Below are 27122 nucleotides of genomic sequence, written 5' to 3'. Positions count from 1 at the left end.
AGTTTTATTGAGCTTTGCTATTGTTTTCTTTGTTTCTATTTCATGTATTTCTGCTCTGATCTTTATGATTTCTTTCCTTCTACTAACTTTGGGTTTTGCTTGTTCTTTCTCTACTTCCTTTAGGTGTAAGGTTAGATTGCTTATTTGAGATTTTCTTGATTCTTGAGGTAGGCTTGTATTGCTATAAACTCCCCTCTTAGAACTGCTTTTGCTGCATCCCATAGGTTTTGGATCGTCGTGTTTTCATTGTCGTTTGTCTCTAGGTACTTTTTGATTTCCTCTTTGTTTTCTTCAGTGATCTCTTGGCTATTTAGTAACGTATTGTTTAGCCTCCATGTGTTTGTGTTTTTTAAGTTGTTTTCCCTGTAATTGATTTCTAATCTCCTAGCGTTGTGGTCAGAAAAGATGCTTGATATGATTTCGATTTTCTTAAATTTACTGAGGCTTGTTTTGTGACCCAAGGTGTGATCTATCCTGGAGAATGTTCCCTGTGCACTTGAGAAGAAAGTGTAATCTGCTGTTTTTGGATGGAATGTCCTGTAAATATCAATTAAATCTGTCTGGTCTGTTGTGTCATTTAAAGCTTGTGTGTCTTTGTTAATTTTCTGTCTGGATGATATGTCCACTGGTGTAATTGAGGTGTTAAAGTCCCCCACTATTATTGTGTTACTGTCGATTTCCTCTTTTATAGCTGTTAGCAGTTGCCTTATGTATTGAGGGGCTCCTTTGTTGGGTGCATATATATTTATAATTGTTATATCTTCTTGGATTGATCCCTTGATCATTATGTAGTGTCCTTCCTTGTCTCTTGTAACATTCTTTATTTTAAAGTCCATTTTATCTGATATGAGTATTGCTACTCTAGCTTTCTTTTGATTTCCATTTGCATGGAATATCTTTTTCCATCCCCTCACTTTCAGTCTGTATGTGTCCCTAGGTCTGAAGTGGGTCTCTTGTAGACAGCATATATATGGGTCTTGTTTTTGTATCCATTCAGTGAGCCTATGTCTTTTGGTTGGAGCATTTAATCCATGCACGTTTAAGGTAATTATCAGTAATGTATGTTCCTATTACCATCTTCTTAATTGTTATGGGTTTGTTTTTGTATGTCCTTTTCTTCTCTTGTGTTTCCCACTTAGAAAAGTTCCTTTAGCATTTGTTGTAGAGCTGGTTTGGTGGTGCTGAATTCTCTTAGCTTTTGCTTTCCTGTAAAACTTTTGATTTCTTTGTTGAATGTGAATGAGATCCTTGCCGAGTAGAGTAATCTTGGTTGTAGGTTCTTCCCTTTCATCACTTTAAATATATCATGCCACTCCCTTCTGGCTTGTAGAGTTTCTGCTGAGAAATCAGCTTTTAACCTTATGGGTGTTCCCTTGTATGTTATTTGTCATTTTTCCCTTGTTGCTTTCAATAATTTTTCTTTGTTTTTAATTTTTGTCAGTTTGATTACTGTGTATCTTGGTGTGTTTCTCCTTGGGTTTATGCTGCCTGGGCCTGTGCTTCCTGGACTTGGGTGGCTATTTCCTTTCCTAAGTTAGGGAAGAAAACCGGTAATTTTTTAATGATAATGATATCTGTCCTTTTACATTTACAGTAGATGCTGTTTTTCTATAAAAAGCAGCTTTTCCTTGTTCTTCCTCCCCCATTAATTTTTTAGAAAAACTATCAGTATATATTCATGGGTTCTTTAGATGTTTTATAAATGATTAATTTAGTAAATTATTACCAACCTTAATTATCTTTATAAAAAATGTTCTTCCATATCTTCTCATTTGCAGTACTACTACTGTTAATAAAAGTTGGCTTGAGGATTTAGGACTGGAAAATTAGTTCACTAAATCACTTATAGTTCATAGCACCTAATTTATTCTCATTTATATACTGTCTGGAGTAGTTCACTAAAAAGTTCTGTGTATATCAGTGTTTTTTTCCTCTGCCACTATATTTATGGGTCTCTGGGGTAGAAACCATGTTCCCATAAATCATTCATTCTATGAAGCACTTACACAGCACTGGGGAGGTACATAGAGGGTACCCCTCAGGAATTTCTTTTTTAAGTCATCCAATAAACTATCTTAGTTTGCCTTTGTAGTCCATAAAGTCTAATGTTTAAATAAACATTTTAAAATTGATTCAATTTTTAGGAATTCCTAACTTTTTTTTTTTTTTTTTTTTTGCGGTACATGGGCCTCTCTCTGTTGTGGCCTCTCCCATTGCGGAGCACAGGCTCCAGACGTGCAGGCCCAGCGGCCATGGCTCACAGATCCAGCCGCCCCACGGCATGTGGGATCTTCACGGGCCGGGGCACGAACCCGTGTCCCCTGCATCGGCAGGCGGACTCTCGACCACTGCGCCACCAGGGAAGCCCGGAATTCCTAACATTTTAACTGTGGTTTTCTTTGCCAGTTCTGTAGTCTTCATGTAACCTCTCTAAAATGAAAACGTTTTTAAAGCTAATTTTTCAATTAAAAAAGTAATAGTTACTTATGATTAAAAAAAACTAAGTATAGACAAGTCCAAAATAAAAGTAAAAGTCTTCCTTTTTCTAAAACCCTATGACTTTTATATACTAGCTTGATTGAGAAAGATAACCCTTTGGGGAATCTTTTTGTAAAGTCTTCATTTTGTTTTGCCCATTCATTGCACTGGGGTTTATTAGTTTTTTAACTTGGATTACCATATGGTCAGATTTTCTTAAAATGACACTGTATCTATCAATAATTTACATTTTAAAGTGAAACGCAGGTGTCATTCAACTGTTTGGTGTCTCTTTTATTGTTTTAGTTAGCAAAGCGTGGAATGAAGATTGTCCTTATCAGCAGATCACAGGACAAACTGAACCAGGTTTCCAGTGAAATAAGTAAGTTCTCACATCACCCTTCCCTCCTGTTATGATCACAAAAGGAATATAGCTAGTCTAAATTTAATGTTTTCAAGCAGATATCTAGCATTGACATAATTATTTATAGTTCAGAAAGCTGCTTTTTCATGCTGTTAATGGGATGTTTCACAGATGGATCATCAGTTTTTTCAAATTAATATAGGACTATTATAATTTGCTTAAAATGTCTTTAACTGACTCGTTTAGATTCTTTTGTCAGGAGTCAAGTTCTCTGATCATTTTATCATGTTCTCCTTAAATATCTGAATTCCTTTTCTGTTGTTTCATTTAAATATTCTTGCATTTTTTTACTCTTTGACTTCATTGTCTTTAAATGGTATATCATATATGATTGAGGAAGAAATGCAAAAGGTAACATATATACATGTGACAGGGAAACTACTTTGAACTTTTTTCGGTTATGCTTGAAACCTGAATTATAATATGGCAAAAACTCTTTCAACTGACATTCAGTTAACCAGCCAGCTGGATAAACCAGTGCTGTCCGTTTCCTTGGTAAAATGTACTGACTCATGTTCCCAGTATGCTAACTATTTGTGACCTGTAGGCTTCTCAGTATGATGCTTGTCTGCTTTTATTCCTACAGGTCAAATGGTTTACTTATGAACAGTCAGTTGTATTTGTTTCCAAACTTACTTATGCTGGGTGCATTTGTTATTAATATTCTGAAAACTGATGCAATACTAGTTTAAAAAGGGGAATACAAGAACTAAGTTAAAAGCTCTGAGAAAACTGAGAAAAGCACGTTTTTTAGAAATTGGCTGTCAGAAATTCCATGGTGGTCCAGTCGTTAGAACTCAGCGCATTCACTGCTGGGCCCGGGTTTGATCCCTGGTCTGGGAACTAAGATCCCAGAAGTCCCATGGTGCAGCCAAAAAAAAAAAAAAGAAAGAAAGAAAGAAATTGGCTGTCAAGTTAGGGGTAAACAAGAAAAATTCAAAATATTGGAGAAAACTAGAAAAAGTAAGAAGAAATTTGTTTTGATTGTTTCATATGTGTTGAAATTTTTGCTGCATTTTATGAGAGCTGAAACTGCAATTATAAATAATGCATTATGAGTGTGGTTTATGTAAGAAAGACTAGAATTCCAGGTAGCAGATCTAAACTCGGATAAGGACTTGGCCCTACACAGAGGATTGGTGAAAGAATTACACTTATTCATGGTTTAATTGAAAATAAAATGGTTACAGTGTGTATTTATCATTTTCTAGGATTCCTTGCTGTAACTGACTTCTCTATGTAGCCAGCCAACAAACTGCCCTAATTCATTCAGATGAGAGAGGATATATACTGTATTTTTCTGTTATTTTTTTCCCCAGCTGTACTGAGATATAATTGACATATAACATTAGGGCACTTTAAGGTGCACAACATACTTATTTTATTATTAACATTACCACCTGCTACTAACATTTATATAGTACGTTATTATTGATTTATTCCTTCACATGTATTATCCTCTTTGATCCTTCAAACATCCTTGTGAGATATATATTTTTGTTATTATTTCTACCCAGACCATAGCTGGTCCTGTTGGACAGATTACACATTGATGCACTTTATCTTCAGGTGAAAAACAGATCTTCATAGATTCCTAGTATAACGTGTGTTAAATCTTTTTTCTTTTTTTTTTTTTTTAGCCATGTTGAGAGCACAGATCTTTTTTCTTTTTTTTGCGGTGCGCGGGCCTCTCACTGTTGTGGCCTCTCCCGTTGCGGAGCACAGGCTCCGGACGTGCAGGCTCAGCGGCCATGGCTGACGGGCCCAGCCGCTCTGTGGCATGTGGGATCTTCCCGGACCGGGGCAGGAACCCGTGTCCCCTGCATTGGCAGACGGACTCTCAACCACTGCGCCACCAGGGAAGCCCTGAGAGCACAGATCTTTACAAAAGTGAGATATTCAATAAGTCTCGGGCATTTAAGGATTTTAACTTTCAAGGTTTCAACTATGTAAAACCAACCCTGAAGGCCCAAGACATACAGAATCTTGTAGTTTTGCTAAGGTGTGAATTTGAATTAAGCCATGACACTAAGGAGCCTGAGGTAGTTATTACTTATGTAGTAGGTGAACTGAACATACTGCCTGGATCTTAGTACTGCTTCTTTCTTAGTAACTTGTAGTCATGTGTATAATAACTCTTATAGTGATAAAAATGTTGTGTGTATGTGTGTGGGGTGTGTGTGTTTGTAAAGCTGACTGTTAATGAATGCACTTACTAGTTGCTAGAAATAAACGTTCATAGGCAGAAAATAGAAGCTTTTGATTAAATGGAACGTTGAATTTTGAAATGCTATGCTATGAATTAATCCACCACTTATTTGATTCAGAAACAAGAAAAGCTACCTCACGACACTCACAGCAAGTGCTCCAAGCTGTACAAAAATTGCCCAATGAGTCAGAAGATATACTTTAATGATATTTGAGAATTTGGTTAACTTGTGATATGAGGTGACACATGACTGTGGACAGAAATGTGATTCTGGAGAAAGACAGGATCCTGTTCAAACATTTTTCATGAAGGAACAGATGGTAAAGGCACTGAAATGACCTTTATTATGAGGAAAAACATTTTTTTTTTAAGTTGTTGAACATTTTGAAAAATGTTTTTCTGGGCATAATACAAATTTAATGGAAGAGGTGATATCAGCAGACCAGGTCATCCATTCTAGGCTGAAGAAATAAATACACAGAGGAGATTTATAAGTTTGTACAAGTTTTTAACTCAGATGTAAATCATCTTTGAGAGGATAATGTTTTCCTGAACATATGTACTCCAGAAGAAGGAAGGACCAGAATTTAATGTTGGTGAAGACAGACTAACTCTGTTTATGCCTTCAGCAAATCTTTATTAAATGCCTGTGTACCAGGTACTGTGCTAGGCAGTTAGGATACAGTAGTGAACAAGGTAGATGCTGTTCTTGCCCTCATGGAACATATATGCAAGTGGAGGAGACAGAAAAAACAAATAGGAAAAAAAAAACCAACAATAAACAAAACCAAAATAAGCAAAACCAAAAAAAGACAAATAAATAATTGCAGTTTGTAGTAAGTACCATGAAGGAAAAAATAAGGGACCAGAGAGAGAAAATGGGGAGTTCTTATGTTGTAGCAACATGGCAAATTTTATGACTGGCAGAGTGTGAAATGGCCAGACTAATGACCTTTTGCCCGTATGATGGACAAGCTGGAGGCTTAGTGAGGAGCTATCAACTGGGCCATCTTGGGGGTACAGTGGTAGAGGGATTGTGTGTAAGTTATAATGATAGATTCACTCCAGCATTTCTATTTGCTTATGCTTTTGGGTCCTTGACTCTAGATTATGCCATGGGAAGTGGTGGCCTCCCTATCTTATTAAATGTGGGCTATCATGGAGTCCAAATTTCAGTCAGCAACATGTTAACTCTTAGAGCCCCTTCTAGCTGTATAAGCTAACCGTTAAATCCTAAATCTCTAGTAAGTGACTCATATAAAATATATTGGCCCAATCTGGTGTTATATTTTGTTTTCCTTAGTCTAACACTCTTAGAATCTATTCTCACACAGATTTTTCCAGGTTTCTACCAATAAAAATTAGCAAAATTTGACAACTATTTTTGTGTATAAATTATTACTTCATGAATCAGACTTTGTACTTGTTCCCCAGAGAATGTCAGTATATAACCCTGTTACGGGTGGTGGTAAGGGATGGTCCAGCTAGGTCTTGAGGAGAAGAGGAATTCCCTTGCAAGCAAATTACCCATATATTGGGTTGGCCAAAAAGCTCGTTTGGGAAAAACCTGAATGAACTTTTGGCCAACCCAATATTTATGGTGAGGTTATTACAGGATTTTCAAGCCAGGGAAAGCTAATCTCTTCAGACACAGGAGAGCAGGCGATTTCTATTTCCACTGGCAAGGGAGGCTCATAGTAGCATTGAGGGGGCAGTGTGTGTATCCAGATTCTTAGCTTCAGCAGAGTCCACCCAAATATCCTCATCCCCAGTTTCAGGGTCTCATTCTTTCTCATTCAGTTTCGCTTTCATCTGTGGAATTCACCTTCCATTGTAATTCTGCAGATGGCACAGCTAAATCTGATGTTAGCCAGGTGAGCTCTGTGGCTATAAGACATAAAAGTTTTTATTGGGGCTGTCATAGAAGTTCTCTGGATCCTGATCATAAATGTGAGCTTGAAAGCTTAAAGACCCAAGCTTGTCATTTTCTTTCCGTAAGAGCTCCAGTGCGTTCAGAAGAAGCCACATACCACAGTCTTTGTTTTTTATTGAAGTATAGTTGATAGACAGTAGTATATATTACAGGTATACAATACAGTGATTCACAGTTTTTAAAGGTTATACTCCATTTATAGTTATTATAAAATATTGGCTATATTCCTCATGTTGTACAATATATCCTTGTAGCTTATTTTATACTTAGTAGTTTGTATGTCTTATTGCTCTACCCCTGTATTGCCCCTCCGCTCTTCCCTCTCCCCACTTTTAACCACTAGTTTGTTTTCTTTATCTGAGTCTTGTTCTTTTTTGTTTTATTCACCAGTTTGTTATATTTTTTAGATTCCATATGTAAGTGATATCTTACAATATTTGTCTCTATCTGACTTATTTCACTTAGCATAATACCCTCCAAGTCCATGCATGTTGCTGCAAATGGCAAAATTTCATTCTTTTTTTTATGGCTGAGTAGTAGTCCATTGTATATATACACACCTCTTCTTTATCCATTCATCTATTGGTGGACACTTAGGTTGCTTCCATATCTTGGGAATTGTAAATAATGCTGCTATGAACATTGGGGTGCATGAATCTTTTTGAATTAGTATTTTTGGGGTTTTTTTTTTTTTTTTTTGATGTATATCCAGGAGTGGAATTGCTGGGTCATTTAGTTCTATTTTTAGTTTTTTGAGAAACCTTCTTACTGTTCTCCATAGTGGCTGTAGCAATTTACATTCCCACCAACAGTGTAGAAGGGTTCCTTTTTCTCCACATCCTTGCCAACATTTGTTATTTGTGTTTTTTTTTATGATAGCCATTGTGACAGGTGTGAGGTGGTATCTCCATGTGGTTTTGATTTGCTTTTCCAAGTCTTTGTAGTCATCATTTCTCCCAAACTCAAATCCTTTAAGACACTTCTTCAGTAGATACTTCGCTACAATCCGCAATCACTGTTAATTTGATTAGTAGTGATGCTACTGCATCACATCAAACCAATATAAAAGTCTTTTGAGGTCTGTATTTTGGGCTTCTACTGCTGATACCAATTTCTGTATCAGTCAGAGTTCAGTCAGGAAACAGAAGTCAAACAAGTTCATTTAACTAGACTAACTTGTCTCTCCTAGTCCAGCTCTTACACTCACTCCAGTTGGTTAAACTCATCCCTCTTTCTTCCCTATCTCAGAGGGAAGGCGGAGATTGAAAAAGAAACTAAGTGCCAACTGGAGAGAAATAGGCCTCCTTTCACCCTCTAACTCGCTACTGTCATTATGTAAACTTGGGGATTCTATCCCCAAGAAGTAATTCCTTGAGAAGTAATTCTTGGTGAATGTGGAAGACAGTCTACTCATCATAGTTCTTCAGAAAAAATTTAAAAGGATTATATACAATTTCATAGGGAACTAAATGTTTCGCCAACAATGGATAACTGCTTTCTCAGGATTGATTGCTTAGATGAAATTACAGTTCTTTGTAAGGATACCTGTCACTGAAAGTGACACACTGAAAGTCATCACACATATAATAAGCTTATTTTATTATCATTGTTAGCCAGGATTGTGAATATATTATTTTTATCGATCTTGATTTGTCAAGGAAAAAAACCTCAATGGATAATTTTTTTTTTTTTTTTCTGTATGTGGGCCTCTCACTGTTGTGGCCTCTCCCGTTGCGGAGCACAGGCTCCGGACGTGCAGGCTCCATGGCCATGGCTCACGGGCCCAGCCTCTCCGCGGCATGTGGGATCTTCCCGGACCGGGGCACGAACCCGTGTCCCCTGCATCAGCAGGCGGACTTTCAACCACTGCGCCACCAGGGAAGCCCTGGATAATTTTTGAACTCTGAGTTTTTACTTGCAGTAAAGCACAATGCACAGGAGACTGGCTTTCAGAACAACCTGTTGGTTCACAGAATATAGAGATGGGGTTATTAATAGTTCATATTATTATGTGGCAATCAGTAATTCTCATTGCATACAGTTTAATCAGCTTGGATTATAAAAACACATTTCTGTCTTCGCATAAAAAAAGCAAATATGATGTTTCTTTTTTTTGTGACTTATATCAGGGTGAAAACCTTTAGGATGGCCCTGAAATCTCATGGCTTTAAAATGAAAAACTTTTAGAAATGTAAATCTTATTGGTCTGTGGTCGACAGAGGAATAGGTTAAGGTGAACAGTATCAGTTTCACTTTTTCAGTCCTTACCTATGATCATATCTGTGCAGTTAAGGTGTGGATTTGACCAAACATGTTTGTTCCATGGTTTTCTGATGCACTATCGGTATTGTTAATATGGTGCTTTGTATATTTAGCTTATTTCAGCTACATAAGGACAATGAGGCATTATTGAACACATAAAGATCTTTTGTTTTGTGTTTAATAAAACTAGAACTGGGACTCCCCTGGTGTTCCAGTGGTTAAGACTCTGTGCTCCCAATGCAGGGGGCCTGGGTTCGATCCCTGGTCAGGGAACTAGATCCTGCATACTGCAACTAAGAGCCCATGTGCTGCAACTAAGACCCGGCGCAGCCAAATAAATAAATAAATATTAAAAACAAACAAACAAACCTAGAATCACATGATAGTAGGATTAGAGTTAATCTCATGCAGCCTCTAGAGTCATATATGTATATTTTTTTTATCACTTTCTGTAGTGCCAGAAATATTTTTATTGCCCTTAGAATTAACCTATTTCAAGGTCAGGAGCCATCAGGAACCAAAATTTCATTCAGTTTGCCTCTAATGCTTTTGCCTGTAGTACCTATGACTGTAGAAGTATCCTCTTACTCCAAGTTCCTCAAATCACTCAACGTTCCTGGCCTTCCAGAAAGTGACATTCTGTGTACCTATAAGACGGAGACTCCTCAAGCCACAGAGCAGGTACCAGGCTAGTTTCCTGGCAGGTCACTGAAGCATTATTTCTCCATATGGGAGTGTAATTCCTTACTAGTGGGCTTGTCGTGCCTAATTAAGTGAGATTTATTATTAAATGAAACATTTCTGGCATGGTGGTAGCTACAAATTTGTTTTGTCTGATTATATCCTGGTAAGGAGAAAGATAGATTCTTAGTGAGCCTATGCAAATAATTACATTGCTGTGTAAAGTATAAGAACTCGGTAAAGACATGTTGTGTAATATGTGACCATTGTCCTGATTAGTTTTGCAGACAAGGCCAATCAGTATGAGTTGTAGAGACTTCCCTGGCGGTCCAGTGGTTAAGACTTTGCCTGCCAATGCAGGGGGTGCCGGTTCAATCCTTGGTCGGGGAGCTAAGATCCCACATGCCTTGCGGCCAAAAAACCAAAACATAAAACAAGCAATATTGTAACAAATTCAATAAAGACTTTAAAAATGGTTCACATCAAAAAAAAAGAAGAAAAAGCCTTAAAAAAAAAAGTGCTGTATTTTCTACACAATTTCCATCTTTCAATCAACCTAACAATTTACTAGTTTATGTTCCAGTTACTATTGCCACATAACAAACTACCCCAAACTTATCAATGTAAAATAACCGTTTGAGATGCTCACAAATCCTGCTGGTCAGGAATTTTGCCGAGACTCGGGGGACAATTTTTTGCCTGTCATAGCATTACTGAGGTCACTCAGTGATCCTTAGCGGGTGGATTGTCTGGTCTGGAAGATCTGAGATGGCTTCTTCCCACTTTGGTGCCATGGCATAGCTGGGACTGTTGACTGCAGTGCCTTCATGTAGCTTCTCCAGCATGTCCATCACAGGGTAGTTGGACTTCTTACATGGTAGCTGTCTTTCCTCAGAGTGAATGTCCTGAGAGAACCAGGCAGAAGCTAATATCTTTTGGTGACCTACTCTCAGAATTCATATGGTGTTACTTTTGCTATACTCTGTTGGTCAAAGCGGTGATGAGCCTGCTCGGATTCAGAGGGGACAGGAAAAGATACCACCTCTTGATGGGGGCGTGACATAGTAACCTTGGAGAACATGTGGGAAGGGAGATAGTTTTTTGAAAATAAAATCTGGATTTGGAAAATATAGTCTGCCACATTTTGTAAGGTATATTAAGATGTCCCAGAGAATGCTTTTCCTGAATTCAGAGGGATCAGTAGGAGGAACATATTCAAAGAGTGTTTCATTCCAATTTGCCCAAGTATAGCCGGCCACCATGAGACTTAGTGAAAAATGAAGGAGGAAGATATTTTGTCAAAACTACTATTAAATTTCCCTCATGGGTTCCATTCAGTCTTTTTTTTTTTTTCCTGGACGCGGGCCTCTCACTGTTGTGGCCTCTCCCGTTGCGGAGCACAGGCTCCGGATGTGCAGGCTCAGCGGCCATGGCTCACGGGCCCAGCTGCTCCGTGGCATGTGGGATCTTCCCGGACCGGGGCACGAACCCGTGTCCCCTGCATTGGCAGGCGGACTCAACCACTGCGCCACCAGGGAAGCCCTCCATTCAGTCTTGCAGAATTAATTCTTGTTCCATTGAATCTTGGGTCAGCAGCGTGGCTTTACAAAGTGTGTGATTTTCGAATTAAAGAGTCTTGTAAACGCTGACTCAGGTTTCTGGTAGTCTGTCCAAGAGTCTGCTCTTGGTGGTGATGTTGGGTTACACTAGGCAGGAAACCTGACCCAGGAGTCAGTAATAGTCAAGAATACTGATATAGGCCTTTATCCAGGCTTTCTTCTTTGAATGTTTCATCCTACAGACTCAGTTTTCTCACCTCCAGCTTATGGCCTGGTCTTTTGGCATGCTTGAAGGAAAAGTAGAAACCACCTGTTAATAAGACTGATATTAACTGGTCTCTCGTTAATTTATTACAGTAATTAACAGTGTTAGAATGGAATCCCCGATTGGGGTATAATATACAGCTAATTAATGATTTAGTCAATGATTATTCTGAGGGCACAGGCCTTATGATGGACACTAAAGGCATTGATAAATACATCTCTAGGGACTTTGATGAAGTGTGTTTTAAACATGCCACCAATTAACAAGAGTATTTAATACTTATAAACATAATCTTAGAAATCATTTTCTTTACATCATTGTGCCAGTCTTCGCACAGGATCATGAATATGTTCTGTCCACCCTGAAAAGTATACAAGTGTTGAACCATATTCATTATTAGTTACACCATGGGTCTGCCCATATTATGGACTTGGTAAACAGGGCAGCTCTTATGATAGAGTTAAGCTAATTAAAGATATGGAGAACACTATATTTAGTTCTTCCTAATAGCCTCCTTGCTCAATAGTGCTACCTAGTGGCTATCTGGGAAGTACCAGAGATAGTTTGGGTGTAAAATATATGTTAACAATTTTATTATTTTTAATTTGAGGCTTAAGTTTGCGAAGGCGGTATCATAACGAGTTGCCAGGAGACTAGTGATTGCAGGAAATATAAGCATAAGTCATAGGTGCCCAAGACAAGAAATGATTACAGTCTTGGTTTGGAGTGACGGTAATTAAAATAAAGCATAGGTACAAGAAACAGTAATTGTTATGAAATCTGGCTTTTTCAGAAACAAGAAACTTTTGTTAAAAAATGTTTAAGGGTCATGACAAAGGTCAACACAAAAGCTCAAAAAGTTAACTGGCTGTTAGGAAGTGAGAGTGTTCTGGGAAGTTGAGGAACCTGGCCAGGCTAGGTACTGAAGGCACAGAATAATTTTTTTATAGCTTGCTTGTTGAGAGAAGACTATATTATCAAAGATCAAGTTTCTTCTCATCAACTGGTTTCAAACTGTTTAATTCATAAGCTATCTTTGTAGATTTTAACACATTTTATATACCCACATATATATATATAATATATATATTTAGATTGCAAATTAACTTTCACCTGTAACTTAAAATGTATTAACTTTGTGTTCTCTTATCATAAGATGAAGCATATACCACACTAAATTTGCTATCCTAATTAGAGTTTTCTTTAAGAATTTTAGTCTTTAGAAATCGGCCAGGTAATCAAAGATTCCTCATTATTTAACTCACTGTGATATTAGTATGGTATCGTAAGGCCAATTAGAATTATAGAAGTTTATTTACAGTGACGTTGCAGAGCAGTACAATGATTTTTGATACCAAGTTTGTCAGATATGGCATTTGAAAGTTTTACACGGAAGACGGGAACAGTGATTAAGATCAAGTGATTTGCAGCATTGTCTGTAATTTAGAAGAGCTAATAACCCTTTAATAAAGACATCAGTTTTTATGACTTTAAATCGTATGTGTGGAAGCAGTGATAATACATCTAACCAGTAAAACCTGTGAAGAAAATTTAAAAGCTCAAAGAATGAAATGTTACAGTGCATTATATTTCATACTATGATATGATCAGAAAGAAGACAGAACTATTTTAAAAATTAAAATGATCAAACCAGCTCTAATTTAGCCAACAGTTTGCCTTAATTAGTTTACATACAAATTGGATACCATTATTAAAAATATTTCAAAAGTTTGTATTACTGTAATTTTAAATAACTATTAGTTGCTAGCCAAATATCTGTTTGACTTTTTAAAGTATCACTGCTTGAGCTGGTCATTTCTTTGAGAATGCATCTTCTGAAATTCCTAGCACATTTAAAGCATTAGAAGTTTTGTCCTTGCTCGGTAACTTTTGAGTTTTCTCTGATTTAAGTGAGCACTTATTAGTCAGAAAAGAAAAGGTGTTTTAAAATTTAAAACAGAGAGTTGCTTGATAGTATTGTTCTTTGCACTGAAATCTACTTTGTCCAAATTTCTTGTGATTAGTTTTAGCATCCAACTTTCTTTTGATTAGTGTTAGCACGATATATCTTTTTCTGTCTTTATTGTTAGTCTATATGCACTTCATATTTAAAATGGTTTTCTTGTAGACAACATAGATTTGGTCTTGCTTTTTATCCAATTTGATGATTCCTGTCATTTAATTGGTATGCTCAGACCATTAACGTTTAATGTCATTGTTGATATGATTGTGTTGAAATTTACCAGTTTACTCTTTGATTTCTATCTGTCCCATCTGTTCGTTTCCTTTTTTTTTTTTCCTGCCTGCTTTTGGGTTAATAGCACGGTTTTTATTATTACATATCATTTTCTCCCTTGGCTTATTGGCTGTACATCTTTTGTTGTTTGTTTGTTTTTAGTGATTGCTTTTGATTTTGCAGGGTACATCTTTAACTTATCACAGTGTACTACTTCATGTGTAGCATATGAACCTGATGATCCTATACTTCCATATATTCTGTTTCTCTGTGTGTATGGACTGTGTAACAAAGTACTTTTGCCTTAGTTCAATTGTATTTTAAACTGTATTTCATATTACCATTTCTGATGCTCTTCATCTCTTTGTGTAAATAAAGATTTCAGGATTTTTTTTTCCTGTCTGCAAGATGTCCTTTAACATATCTAGTAGTGCTGGTTTGCTTTTTGTATATCTGCTTTTTGTATATTTGCTTTTTGTATATCTTTTGTATATCTTTTTGTATATCTGAAAAAACCTTTATTTTTCTATTATTATTATTTTTTTGCGGTACGTGGGCCTCTCCCTGTTGCAGCCTCTCCCGTTGCAGAGCACAGGCTCCGGACGCCCAGGCTCAGTGGCCATGGCTCACGGGCCCAGCCGCTCCACGGCATGTGGGATCCTCCCAGACCGGGGCACGAACCCGTGTCCCCTGTATCAGCAGGCGGACTCTCAACCACTGCGCCACCAGGGAAGCCCCAAAACCTTTATTTTTGAAGTATATTTTCCCTGGGTATAAAATTTTAAGTTGACAGGTTCTTCCCCCCTCGCCCCCCTCAATACTTTAACTATTTTGCTTCACTGCCTTCTGGCCTGCAGTGTTTCTGACAAGAAGTCTGCTGTCATTCTTTTGGCCATTAGTTCATCAAATATTTTTTTCTATCCCTCACCCATTTCCCAGGACTTCAGTTATATTAGACTGATTCAGTATATTAAACTGATTGAAGTTGTCCCCCAACTCACTGATCGTGTGCTCTTCTTTTTTTCAGTCTCTTTTCTCTCTGTGTTTCATTTTGGGTGGTGTCTCTTGCTATGCCTTCACATTCACCAACCTTTTTTCTGCAGTGTCTAATCTGCTATTATTCCTGTTAGTATATACATATATTTTTTAATCCAGACATTGTGTTTGTCTCTATATATAAAAATTTAGGGTTTTTTTTTAAAAAATATCTTCCTTATCTTTTTGTAAAATGACCACCCTCTACTTTCTGGAACATATAGAATATAGCATGTTCTCTCTGTCTCTCTCTCTCGAGAACAACACTGGTTTGAACTGCATGGGTCCACTTTATACACAGATTGCTTTCAATATATACTACATGATCTGTAGATGCACAACTGCAGATATGGAGTGCTGCCTGTAAAGTTACATGTCGATTTTCAACTGTGCAGGGGGTCAGCACCTGGATTCCCTAGTTGTTCAAGGATCAACTGTATGTATATGTCTTGCTCGTGTTCTCACTCACTCTCTCTCTTTACTCTGTCTGCTAATTCTGCAGGCTCTGTCTTTCCCAGATGCTCAAGTCTGTTTCCTCAGCTCACGGGATACTGCTCATCTCTATGTGAGTTCTCTCTTTATCCCAGTCTAGAAAACCTAACTGGGCAATAAGCTAGGGCAACCATAGGGGTCACCTTATTTATTTCCCTTCTATTAGATATACCTCTCCTGAACTGTCTATTGTGCAATGTATAAACACCATTGTTTCTTATATTTTGTCAATTTTTTAAAGTTTCAAGTGATAGAGTAAACCTGGTTTCTGTTACACCAGCATGGCTATAAGCAGGAAGCCCCCCCCCATTTTTTTCTACCATTATAGATTTTCTAGTAAATATAATTTCTATCTTTGCACATGTCTGTAAACGTTTGGTCTGCATGAGAGAAAAGGACTTGATTCTTTTGCAGACATTTGCACGGGGCCTGGCATGAATAAGGGGGTTGTGCCCACTTAGCAAGTATTGTTTTGGTGACTGAAGAGTCATTATGAAACCTCATAATATTCTTAATATTGCACAAAAAGATGCTTTTGACATTTAGCTGATGTTTCAATTTTGGCACAAGTGTTTTTCTGAGGTAATGCAGGATCCTGTTGTAAAGCTGTCCAACTAAACAATTTCACCAAGTGTAGCTTATTTCAGCTTCCTTACTGTTTGTTACCAATCGTTTACTCCGATAGAGAAAAACATCTGTAATATGGGTGGATATTTTGTTAGAAATGTAGCATACCTACCAATTAGTTGGCCCAGCCAAATTAGCATGTGTTGGTCTGCATCTCCAATTAAGGCAGCTGCTTGAATGTTGCTGTTCTACAGCTGGCATTTGGCGTGTGGGAGTGTACTGCATCGTGGCCAGACACTAGCTATACCTCTTAATTAAAATATTTGCTTATGCTGGTGTGGTTTCTTTAAAACAGTAAGTGGTCTTTCCAATCAGGTTATTGATGGTTCAGTGACTTTTGTATAAAACGCTTTTTTTTGGTTGGGGAAATGTGGGACCAAGGTGTTCTGAAATTGCTCCCATTCAAGTAGATGATTGGTGTTTCTCCTCCCACTTTTAAATTGTTAGTTGTTGTTTTAAGTGGATAATTGTAATTTGGGGTACAGCCTTCAGCTTTAATAAAAGAATTTGTAGAAAGGCATATTCTTTGAAACATTTATAAAGTTCAGTAGTCTGATATAGGGATTGCTTTCTTTTTTATCACAGAGAGAAAGTATTTTTGAAAGTTTTATGAAAAAGGTTCACTTTATTGTGATTTTCCCATCAAGTGAAGTTATGTTTTCTTGTCAATTATCCATTGTTTTAATAATCTCTTTATACTATCACTTATTAAATGTATAATTTATGTTATATGATAATCTTTAAAATAACTACAAATCAAATTTAAATGACCTACTGTTATATCTAATAATAGAATCAAAGAGAAGATGCATCCATTAAAACTGACAGGAAATTTCATAAATTTTGAACTATTTTATTCGTTTGCTATTAAAAAACAATAGAATTAATATTTAAGGACAGCAGGCTACTAGTAATATTTAGAAAGTATTGATAGTCAGCTTTTATTATGCGTCCATCCTGTTTAATGCTGTAGAGATGTATAAAATCTAAAATGTAATCACTCTTCAGTAACTGATTAAAATACTAAGCCACAAATATAAATATAATCACTTTCGTGGAATGCATAGAATCATGTTTAGGCATGTGTAGTTTGAGAAGCACACTCTACACTGTTTTAAAAGGGCATCTCTGTTTAGTAACTACCGATGAACTAAAACCCTCATTTTATAAATATGGAAGCTAAGTCTGAGAAGCCAAGTATAGCTAGAATGGCAGAGGTGGACAGGGTTCGTACCTTTGGCTTCTTGTGCTGTGTTCTCCTTTACCCCCATGCTCTTAAATATACTTTAAATAGTGTGGCTGGGTAACTGAATGATAACTTTTGGGAAGGTACGTTTCAAAAACATAATGTCAGAATTACTTAGCATCAAAAGAATAAAGAACAAACTATGCTAAATTTGCATTGTGACTATTTTTGAATGCAGTTGCCTATTACAGTTATTAGCATTGGATCAGTGATAAAGGACATGTGAGCACTTTGATTGCATGGATGTATTCTTTTTATTTTTTTAAGACACAGCCATGTCCAGCTGTGTATTTAAGGAGGACTTTGAATTAGTAAAACCCTAACATAACTAAATAAAACTGTTTATTTATATTAAAACAAGCTTTGATTGAAAACAGTCTTCCAGTAATATTTGAGATATTTCCTGAATAAGTAATGAAATAAACATTCATAATTGATCCTTAGAACAATTGTGAGGACAAACTGGCAAGGTTACCCAAGATCACATACTAGGCAGCATGATCTTTAATTGCAGACCATCTAACTGCAGGTCTAGTTCTCCTTCCACTCCTGGGTGACACTTCTAATTATTCGTCTCTCCTCCGCAAGTTATCCTTTATGGTATTAATCTAGATTTCCAAGGTGTCTTGAGCGTGCACCTTGTTTTCCAGTCTTGAATTGCTTAGAATCCATGTTTTGGACTCCTATTTCTGAATATCATGGAAGATGCTGCTGTCATACCCAATTCTAGAAGGCCATTATTCATCCTTTGTGTGTCTTTCAGTAGTGGTCTATGTGGTTGTATGTTGGACCTCCAGCGAGATAGGGGGCACCCTCATGGGTGGGACTCCAGCTTTCCTTCTGCTTCAGTGTTGGCCATTCTGCTTTTATCAGTTTTGTGCATGGAGTTCTGTGGTCTTTTGATAAAAGGGCCTGTTGCAGTGAAGTTTGGAAGCCATTGCTGGAAACCCACACCTTCTCTGCCATTCCTTATTGTTTCCTTCTAACAAAGGACCTGATTACTCAGCCTATGTCTCTATATGCCTGGACTTTTATCCTCTTCAGAGGAAGAAATGTTTTCTTCTCTAAAAGCCAACCTTTTGCTGGTGTCTTGAATCCCAAGCTGGTATCTCTTGCTAGTACCTTTTTTTTTTTTTTTTTTTGCTAGTACCTTTGGGACCTGTTCCCATAGCACTCTTCTCCTCTGGTATCTCAAACAGGTGCCTTCTAGATGAGATTTGCTGGGCTTTTTCTTTTTTTTTTTTTTTTAACATCTTTATTGGGGTATAATTGCTTTACAATGGTGTGTTAGTTTCTGCTTTATAACAAAGTGAATCAGTCATACATAAACATATGTTCCCATATGTCTTCCCTCTTGCGTCTCCCTCCCTCCCACCCTCCCTATCCCACCCCTCCAGGCTGTCACAAAGCACCGAGCCAATATCCCTGTGCCATGCGGCTGCTTCCCACTAGCTATCTACCTTACTGCGTTTGTTAGTGTGTATATGCCCATGACTCTCTCTCGCCCTGTCACAGCTCACCCTTCCCCCTCCCCATATCCTCAAGTCCGTTCTCTAGGAGGTCTGCGTCTTTATTCCTGCTTTACCCCTAGGTTCTTCATGACATTTTTTCCCTTAAATTCCATATATATGTGTTAGCATACGGTATTTGTCTTTTTCTTTCTGACTTACTTCACTCTGTATGACAGACTCTAGGTCTATCCACCTCATTACAAATAGCTCAATTTCATTTCCTTTTATGGCTGTGTAATATTCCATTGTATATATGTGCCACATCTTCTTTATCCATTCATCTGATGATGGGCACTTAGGTTGTTTTCATCTCCGGGCTATTGTAAATAGAGCTGCAATGAACATTTTGGTACATGACTCTTTTTGAATTTTGGTTTTCTCAGGGTATATGCCCAGTAGTGGGATTGCTGGGTCATATGGTAGTTCTATTTGTAGTTTTTTAAGGAACCTCCATACTGTTCTCCTGGGCTTTTTCTTTTAAAAGTCAGCACATGTCACTTAATTAAGTAAATTGTAATTTATGCCTTCCTTTGAAAATCCAAATGATCTCTTAACCCTAGGCCCAACATTCCTATAGGGCAGCAATCAGCTGGAGTTGTGACCCACTAGCCCTTTAGGGTGGGGACTGCCCTGTCAAGGGTGTCCCAGCCCCTCCCCACTCTGACAGTACATGCATATGTACTTTTATTAGGGCCTCTTCACACACATGAGAAATTGTTTGGCCCCTGAGGACATTTGAGTTTGCAACCTCTATTATCCTTTACAGTCTTTCTAAGCAGCACATCTAAAGAGAAATGCTGTTTCATTTGCAGGGTATGGTAGAACATTTGCAAGGCATGTAGAACACTTGTATCACTTGGATATGTCTTATTTTCAATAAAATATACTTCTAGTATGGTATAGGTACACTTTATAAATATTTTCCGTTCATTTTGCTTTTGTCTTATAACAGAAATATACCTGTAAACGTTAATACTGAAAACAATATAAACTTAGGATGTGGGAAAACTATAAAAATACTCATGTACAGGTTAGTGAGTGATCACAGAGTTGAGGGAATCACATACTCCCTCCCAATTACTACTTCTTTCCTCCCCTGAAGTAATCACTATCTTAATTTCTAATGTTATCATTTAGCTTTGACTTCCTTGGCCTTTATATACATTGCATGATACAGTATGTATTTTTTACATTTTTGGCTGTGTTGCGTCTCCATCTCTGTGCAAGGGCTTTCTGTAGTTGCAGCAAGCGGGGGCCACTCTTCATCTCGGTGTGCGGGCCCCTCACTATCGTGGCCTCTCTTGTTGCGGAGCACAGGCTCCAGATGCGCAGGCTCAGCAGTTGTGGCTCACGGGCCCAGCTGCTCCGTGGCATGTGGGATCCTCCCAGACCAGGGCTTGAACCCGTGTCCTCTGCATTAGTAGGCAGACCCTCAACCACTGCGCCTCCAGGGAAGCCCGGTATGTATTTTTTGAGTTTCATCTTCTTCAACTCAGCATTATGCTTGTGAGTTTCATCTATATTTTTACATGTAGGTATAGTTCATTTATTGAATATACCACAATTTAGCTATCTGTTCCATTGTTGATAGACATTTGGGTTGTTCATATCAGTGATGTTACTGGGAACAATCCTGGTGTATGTCTTTTGGAGCACGTGTGCATGCATTTTTTTTTTTTTTACATCTTTATTGGAGTATAATTGCTTTACAATGGTGTGTTAGTTTCTGCTTTATAACAGAGTGAATCAGTTACACATACACATATGTTCCCATATCTCTTCCCTCTTGCGTTTCCCTCCCTCCCACCCCTCTAGGTGGTCACAAAGTGCTGAGCTAATCTCCCTGTGCTATGTGGCTGCTTCCCACTAGCTATCTATTTTACATTTGGTAGTGTATATATGTCCAGTGTGAATGCATTTATGTTGGATCTATAGTACGAGTGGACTCATATTATTATTATTATTATTTTTTTGCGGCACGTGGGCCTCTCACTGTTGTGGCCTCTCCCATTGTGGAGCACAGGCTCCGGACACGCAGGCTCAGCGGCCATGGCTCACGGGCCCAGCCGCTCCGTGGCATGTGGGATCTTCCCAGACCGGGGCACGAACCCGTGTCCCCTGCATCGGCAGGCGGACTCTCAACCACTGCGCCGCCAGGGAAGCCCTGGACTCATATTCTTGATAGCCTCTTTGTCGTGCATAAGGCATTGCTGTTTATTTCAGGGTCTTTGGTAAAGAGCTATCAAATACATTTCTTAAGATCATGTCGCAAATACAGCAACAGATTGGGAATCGGCACCTACGACCTTAATTCCTTCTGTGCACTGCCACCTTACAAACAAAACACAAAACACCTAATGAGACTGCAAACTACCTCTTTATTTTTATGTCTTAACTTTTGGTGCTCTTTATGAATTTGTGTGTGTGTGTGTGTGTGTGTGTGTGTGTGTGTGTGTGTGTGGCTGAACATCTAACCTTTTTACTGAACTGCTTTGAAATTTTTCAGATTTAACAAAAATTTTATAAGTTGATTCACCCGGCAGTTTGCCTTGTTCATTCGGCATGGCTTCAAGTGGTCTGAAGTTATAGTGAGGAGACTTAAAGTACATTTTAAAGATCATGTTAATGATGATGGAGCCTGAATATGTGGCAGATTACTGCATTAAATGGAAAATATGTAGCGTAAGCTCCCCCACTGCTTCCCACCCCTGTTTTCTCTTAAAAGTTCATTCTTGAAAATGTTACACAACAGGTATGTGTACTCATATAAATTCACATGGACCATCCTAATCAAATCATGAATTAAAATACTTTTATTTTTTGGCTTTGCCTTCTCTCCATCACCCTTTCACACACAGAGCTAAAATGTTATTAATTGAATTTTCTCTTGGCATAAGTACAAGATGATTTCTGCCAGTAGGGCTTAATGTTACTTAAATCATCATTTTACACAGCAACATTGCCTCTAGGACATTTATACAATACAGCTGCTTTTGGTAGATGAAGAAAATCAAGCACTGCTGCACAGACTTTTAGTAATATTAATATATTTTAAAAAGTAAGTAAAATAGCCTATGTACTGGCTTGTGATCTGGTATGAATGGAGAATAAATCCATAGGAGTGGTTACTTTTTCTTGAGAACAGAGCATCATGGGAATATGGGCTGTTTCTGATCTTTTTTGTAAATGGGTTTTATTTATTTATTTAAAAATATTTTATATATTTATTTATTTTGGTTGTATCAGGTCTCAGTTGCGGGCACATGGGATCTTCATTGAGGCATGCGGGATCTTTTCATTGTGGCGTGCGGGCTCTTCTTTGTGGCACTCAAGCTTCTTTCTAGTTGTGGCGCGCTGGCTCCAGGGTGCGTGGGCTCTGTAGTTTGCGGCACGCAGGCTCTCTAGTTGAGGCACGCGAGCTCAGTAGTTGTGGTTCGTGGGCTTAGTTGCCCCGCGGCATGTGGGATCCTAGTTCCCCAGCCAGGGATCGAACCTGTGTTCCCTGCATTGGAAGCCTGACTCCTTACCACTGGACCACCAGGGAAGTTCCTGTAAATGGGGTTTAAGTTGTCAAATTCTTAGGAATGACTTTGGGGGAAAGAAAATACTTTCAAGCCATTTTGAAGATGTTTAGAAAAATTAAAGAATATTTTACGAAGAAGGTTTTATCTTACTAGATTTAAAAATATTTGTAGTTTATTTGTTTTTAAAAATAGGCTTTATTCTTTAGAGATACTTTTAGGTTCACAGCAAAATTGAGCTGAAGGTAGAGAGATTTCCTGTGTATACACAGCCTCCCCTGCTATCAAAATCCTGCACCAGAGTGGTACGTTTGCTACAATTGATGAACCTGTGTGTTAATACAACATTATAACCCCAAATCCATAGTGCAATGTAATATTTCATACTCTTGGAAGGAACACATTTGAATCTCAAGTTTTTGTTGTTACATACTGCCCATGAAGTGTTTCACTTAGATGTCTGTGCTTGGATTCCTTGGCTTATACTCCTTGGCTTTAAAAATAATGGCATGGAAAGTAAATTTTTTGCTTTTCACCATTTTATTTTTTTCAGTTTAACATTTTTGTTTTTAAAAATATATTTATACTATATACCTTTTTCTGTTTCTATATCGTTCATTGGGCATAGGCTGAAAGGGATCAGTTTAGATCCCAGGTTAGAAATGCATATGCTTTTAGAGACCAGGCAGGTAATGAAAATGAATGAAGTGGGCTAGAATGAGGCTGGAAGGAGTGGTGAGGTCTGGAGAACCAGAGAGCTCTTGCCCCATGTAAAGATGTTGTTGGCTCTTGCTAATTGTACTGTGTGGCAGTGCAAGCCTGAGGGTGCCACATTTTCTAGTTATTCAAAAAGAATTTTAAAAGGAAACCAAGATGTCTTATGTAAAACTTTGCAGTTTTCCATCAACTTAGCCCTAATTGGGGCCAAATAAAATTGAGGAGGCCCCAACAATCTGTGAGCTACTATTTTATTTATTTTTATCCAAGTATTCTTTCTACAATCATTAAATGTGCTAGGGACTATTCTGAGAACTTTATAGAAATCAACTCATTGAATCAAGCTACTCTCTGGGATTGGCGCTTTCATTATCCCCATTTGAAAGGTGATACAAGTCAGATACAGAGGGGTAACTGTCTGTGGTAAGCAGAATTGTAAGATGCTCCTGAAAATTCGTGCCCCATGGTGTACATACCCCGTATAACCCCCTCCCCTTGAGTGTTGGCAGGACATCTTGTGATTAGGTTGCATTATATGGCAAAGGTGAAGGGAGTTTGCAGATAGAAGTAAGGTCTCTCATCAGTTGACTTAGAGTTCTTCACCAGAGAGCCCCAGTTTTGCAACTGTAAGAAATGGTATTCTCTCAGCAGCCAGTGTGCTTGAAAGTAGAACCTGAGCCTCAGGTGAGATCACAGCCTCTGAGACTGAGCAGAGGACCCAGCTACACTATGCCTAGATTCTTAACCTACAGAAACTGGGAGGCAATGAATGTCTGCTGTTTTAAACAGGCAAGTTCGTGGTAATTTATGATGCAGCAATAGAGAACTCATACATATTCCCTGGGTCACACTGCTGAGGTCATATTGCAGAACTGGGGTATGGATCCAGGCAGTGCAGGTGCAGAGTACACTGCCCCGTGTCATTATTTGGTGGCTCCTATCCAGCGAGCTCTTTGCACAGATAATGGTAAGAATGTATTTTTAAAGCTTCCACTCTCTCCTTCATGACCACAGGGTATATATTCTACTATGATGTTCTCCTTCATAAATCCACTTTTGTGGGCAACTCAGAAATTTATTTCTTCAAGTTCTCTTTTTCCCCTTAAATTAAGAAGCTGATATATACATATGCATATTTATATATATATATAATTTATACATAGGAATATTCTTTAAATAATATATTAAAATTAGTTTTATTAAAAAGCAGTATTTTTTCTGTATTGTGAACTAGTGTTAATGTTTCCATTCTAATCTCTTTGGTATAAAATTATAAAGAATGAGCATTTCAGGATATGTAAATAAAGTATTTGCTGAAAGCTCTTTGAGGTATTGTAGAAAGTTTATTTTCCTTGATTCAAATTTTTAAAAGATGATGGAATATTTTATAACTTGGTAATTTAATTAATGGCATTCATCCTGAACGTTCTGACCTTCAGAATTTACAGTTTTTATCTTGTATTTTAAAATCATGAGATGGAATTGATCACTTTCACTTAACCTTCATGACCTTTAAATATGTGAAAGGCAAATGAGACCTGCCCAAAGCAGTGTGGAGGACATGGCATGGAGTATAATCTACTGTGTGGGCAATAAAATCTCTAAGGGAAACCTAATAGGCATTTATCAGTTCTCGTTATAGGTATTAATGATTAATGAATCTTAATTATTAAGGATCATCAAGGTTCTTAAATGAGCTGGAATCCATACCTTTTTTAAAAAGTTCCATTTTGGAATGTGAAATCAACTGACAACATTGTTTTTATCCAGAACGCTCTAGTAAATACCAAGTACTGGTAATAGCGCATGATTCTGTGACCATGGATTAACCATTTGTTAGGCAACCTGGATCCATCTCTGGTCTTCCACTGAGACCTTTGTCACCCGAGACACCTGGTTGTCTGTTGTACTTCGTGTAGGACAGATATATTCACATCTATGATGTTGATAATATCTGCTTTCTGTAACTTAGAGGATTGTTGTAAGGATCAAACAAGATAACATACTTGAGAAATTTTTGAATTAAGGGGAAAGCTTAAAACTTCAGTCTTCGCCATTCCAGGTATAATATGTTAATTGCTTTCTTGGGGCAAAGTGAGAAATATAACTGCTATTTACTCAGGACAGTTTGCAAAATGTCTTCCACATGATCTGCTACTGCCTTCCCTTTGGACAGATGATTCTTTATCTTTCTGCTTTTCATCATCCTGGTCTCCAATCCCTACTAATAAAGAAAACTTGCTGCTCCTTTTCCCACTGCTGATCCTAAAGTTGGCTGCCACTTTAAGAATTGTTGGGGCTTCCCTGGTGGTGCAGTGGTTGAGAGTCCGCCTGCCGATGCAGGGGACACGGGTTTGTGCCCCGGTCCGGGAAGATCGCACGTGCCGCGGAGCGGCTGGGCCCGTGAGCCATGGCCGCTGAGCCTGCGCGTCCGGAGCCTGTGCTCCGCAATGGGAGAGGCCACAACAGTGAGAGGCCCGCGTACAGCCAAAAAAAAAAAAAAAGAATTGTTGGAAATTGATTGACATTTGCAAAATAATTTTACTGACTTGGATATTTGAGAGAATAAAGGTTAGTGTCTCTGTCATTTCATGGGAGACATTGGTAGCAGGATATAGGTGATCTACCCTCTCCCAACTCCCAGTCCCCACCCTACTCCCTTCTGCTCCATATTATATTACCTCCCATACTCTCGGCTGCATATATGTACATATCATACCTATGTTACATAATCATACATGAGGATATCGTCTCATGTATCATCTTAGTGTTTCTAAGGAAGATGTAGAATTTTTTCTTTCTTTTTTTTTTTTTAATAAAACTCTATAGGGATGTGCTTTTTGTGACTTTCCAGTGCAATGTGATTCATTTACATAGCTCTGAAGTCTTGCTTGTTGGTGGCATTTGATAATGAGGAATAGGAGAGGATAAAAGGGAGATAAAAGATGTTGGCCTTTGCTTTTCAAGGTAACTTTTCATGGCAGTGACACTGTGGTCATTACTGAAGCTTATAAAGGAAAAAGGAAATGTTGCTACAGAAGGCTGTTGGCTGAGGGGACCAGTTCAGTGACTACTAAGGGTCTGCCTGGGATTATTACTTTTAGGGTAATATGAATTGGTTTCCTCAAAATGACCACTTAGACTTCCTACAAATTTGATTGAAAATACACGTATAGAGACATAGGATTTATTAATGATAGACACATTGTGTTTTATGTTTTACATTAAATTGTGTGACATTTGTCAATTAGAAAAATTTCAGATACTCATTTTTTCTTAGAAATAATTGAAAGGTATAGCAAAAACAAGTAAATTTACTTCTTAAGGATTCAGCATTCAATTAGGTATATAATTTGATCCATTAAGAACCTGTAATTACGAATTTGTTGCGCACTAGGAATGGCATAGGAATTTAAACACAATGTTGTACCAGTTTAACAAAAAAGGAGTAGACAGTTTCTTAGCTTCAAAAAATATTTTCGTTTTTAAAAAATTGTTGTTCAGTCATTCCCTTTCCCTCTCGCCTTGCTTTATTTTTTCCATGGCTTTTGTTACCAAATTTGATGCATTATCTTTTTTTTTTAATTTGTCTTTCCAACTTAGTTTTCTTCTAATTTTATTAAAAAATTTTTTTATCATTCTTCTTTTTTTAATTATTTTATTTTTGGCTGCGTTGGGTCTTTGTTCCTGCGCGTGGGCTTTCCCTAGTTGTGGTGAACGGGGGCTACTCTTTGTTGTGGTGCGTGGGCTTCTCACTGCAGTGTCCTCTCGTTGCGCAGCGCGGGCTCTAGGTGTGCAGGCCTCAGTAGTTGTGGCACGCGGGCTCAGTAGTTGTGGCTCGCGGGCTCTAGAGCGCAGGCTCAGTAGTTGTGGCGCACAGGCTTAGTTGCTCCGCAGCATGTGGGATCTTCCCGGACCAGGGCTCA

General features: G+C 38.0%; 1 protein-coding gene across 1 annotated transcript in view; it reads left to right on the top strand.

The window, feature by feature from the left end:
- The window catches only part of HSD17B12 (hydroxysteroid 17-beta dehydrogenase 12), a 164446-nt gene that overhangs the window by 56249 nt on the left and 81075 nt on the right, over positions 1-27122 (top strand). Inside the window, exon 3 of the mRNA XM_079930682.1 lies at positions 2785-2860. Coding sequence (XP_079786808.1) covers positions 2785-2860 — 76 coding nt within the window. The remainder of the gene's footprint in view (positions 1-2784; positions 2861-27122) is intronic.

This window comes from Stenella coeruleoalba (assembly GCF_951394435.1).
Source record: "Stenella coeruleoalba genome assembly, chromosome: 8".
NCBI lineage: Eukaryota > Metazoa > Chordata > Mammalia > Artiodactyla > Delphinidae > Stenella > Stenella coeruleoalba.
The sequence above is the reverse complement of the archived record's forward strand: the minus strand, read 5'-3'. Positions and strand labels throughout refer to the sequence as shown.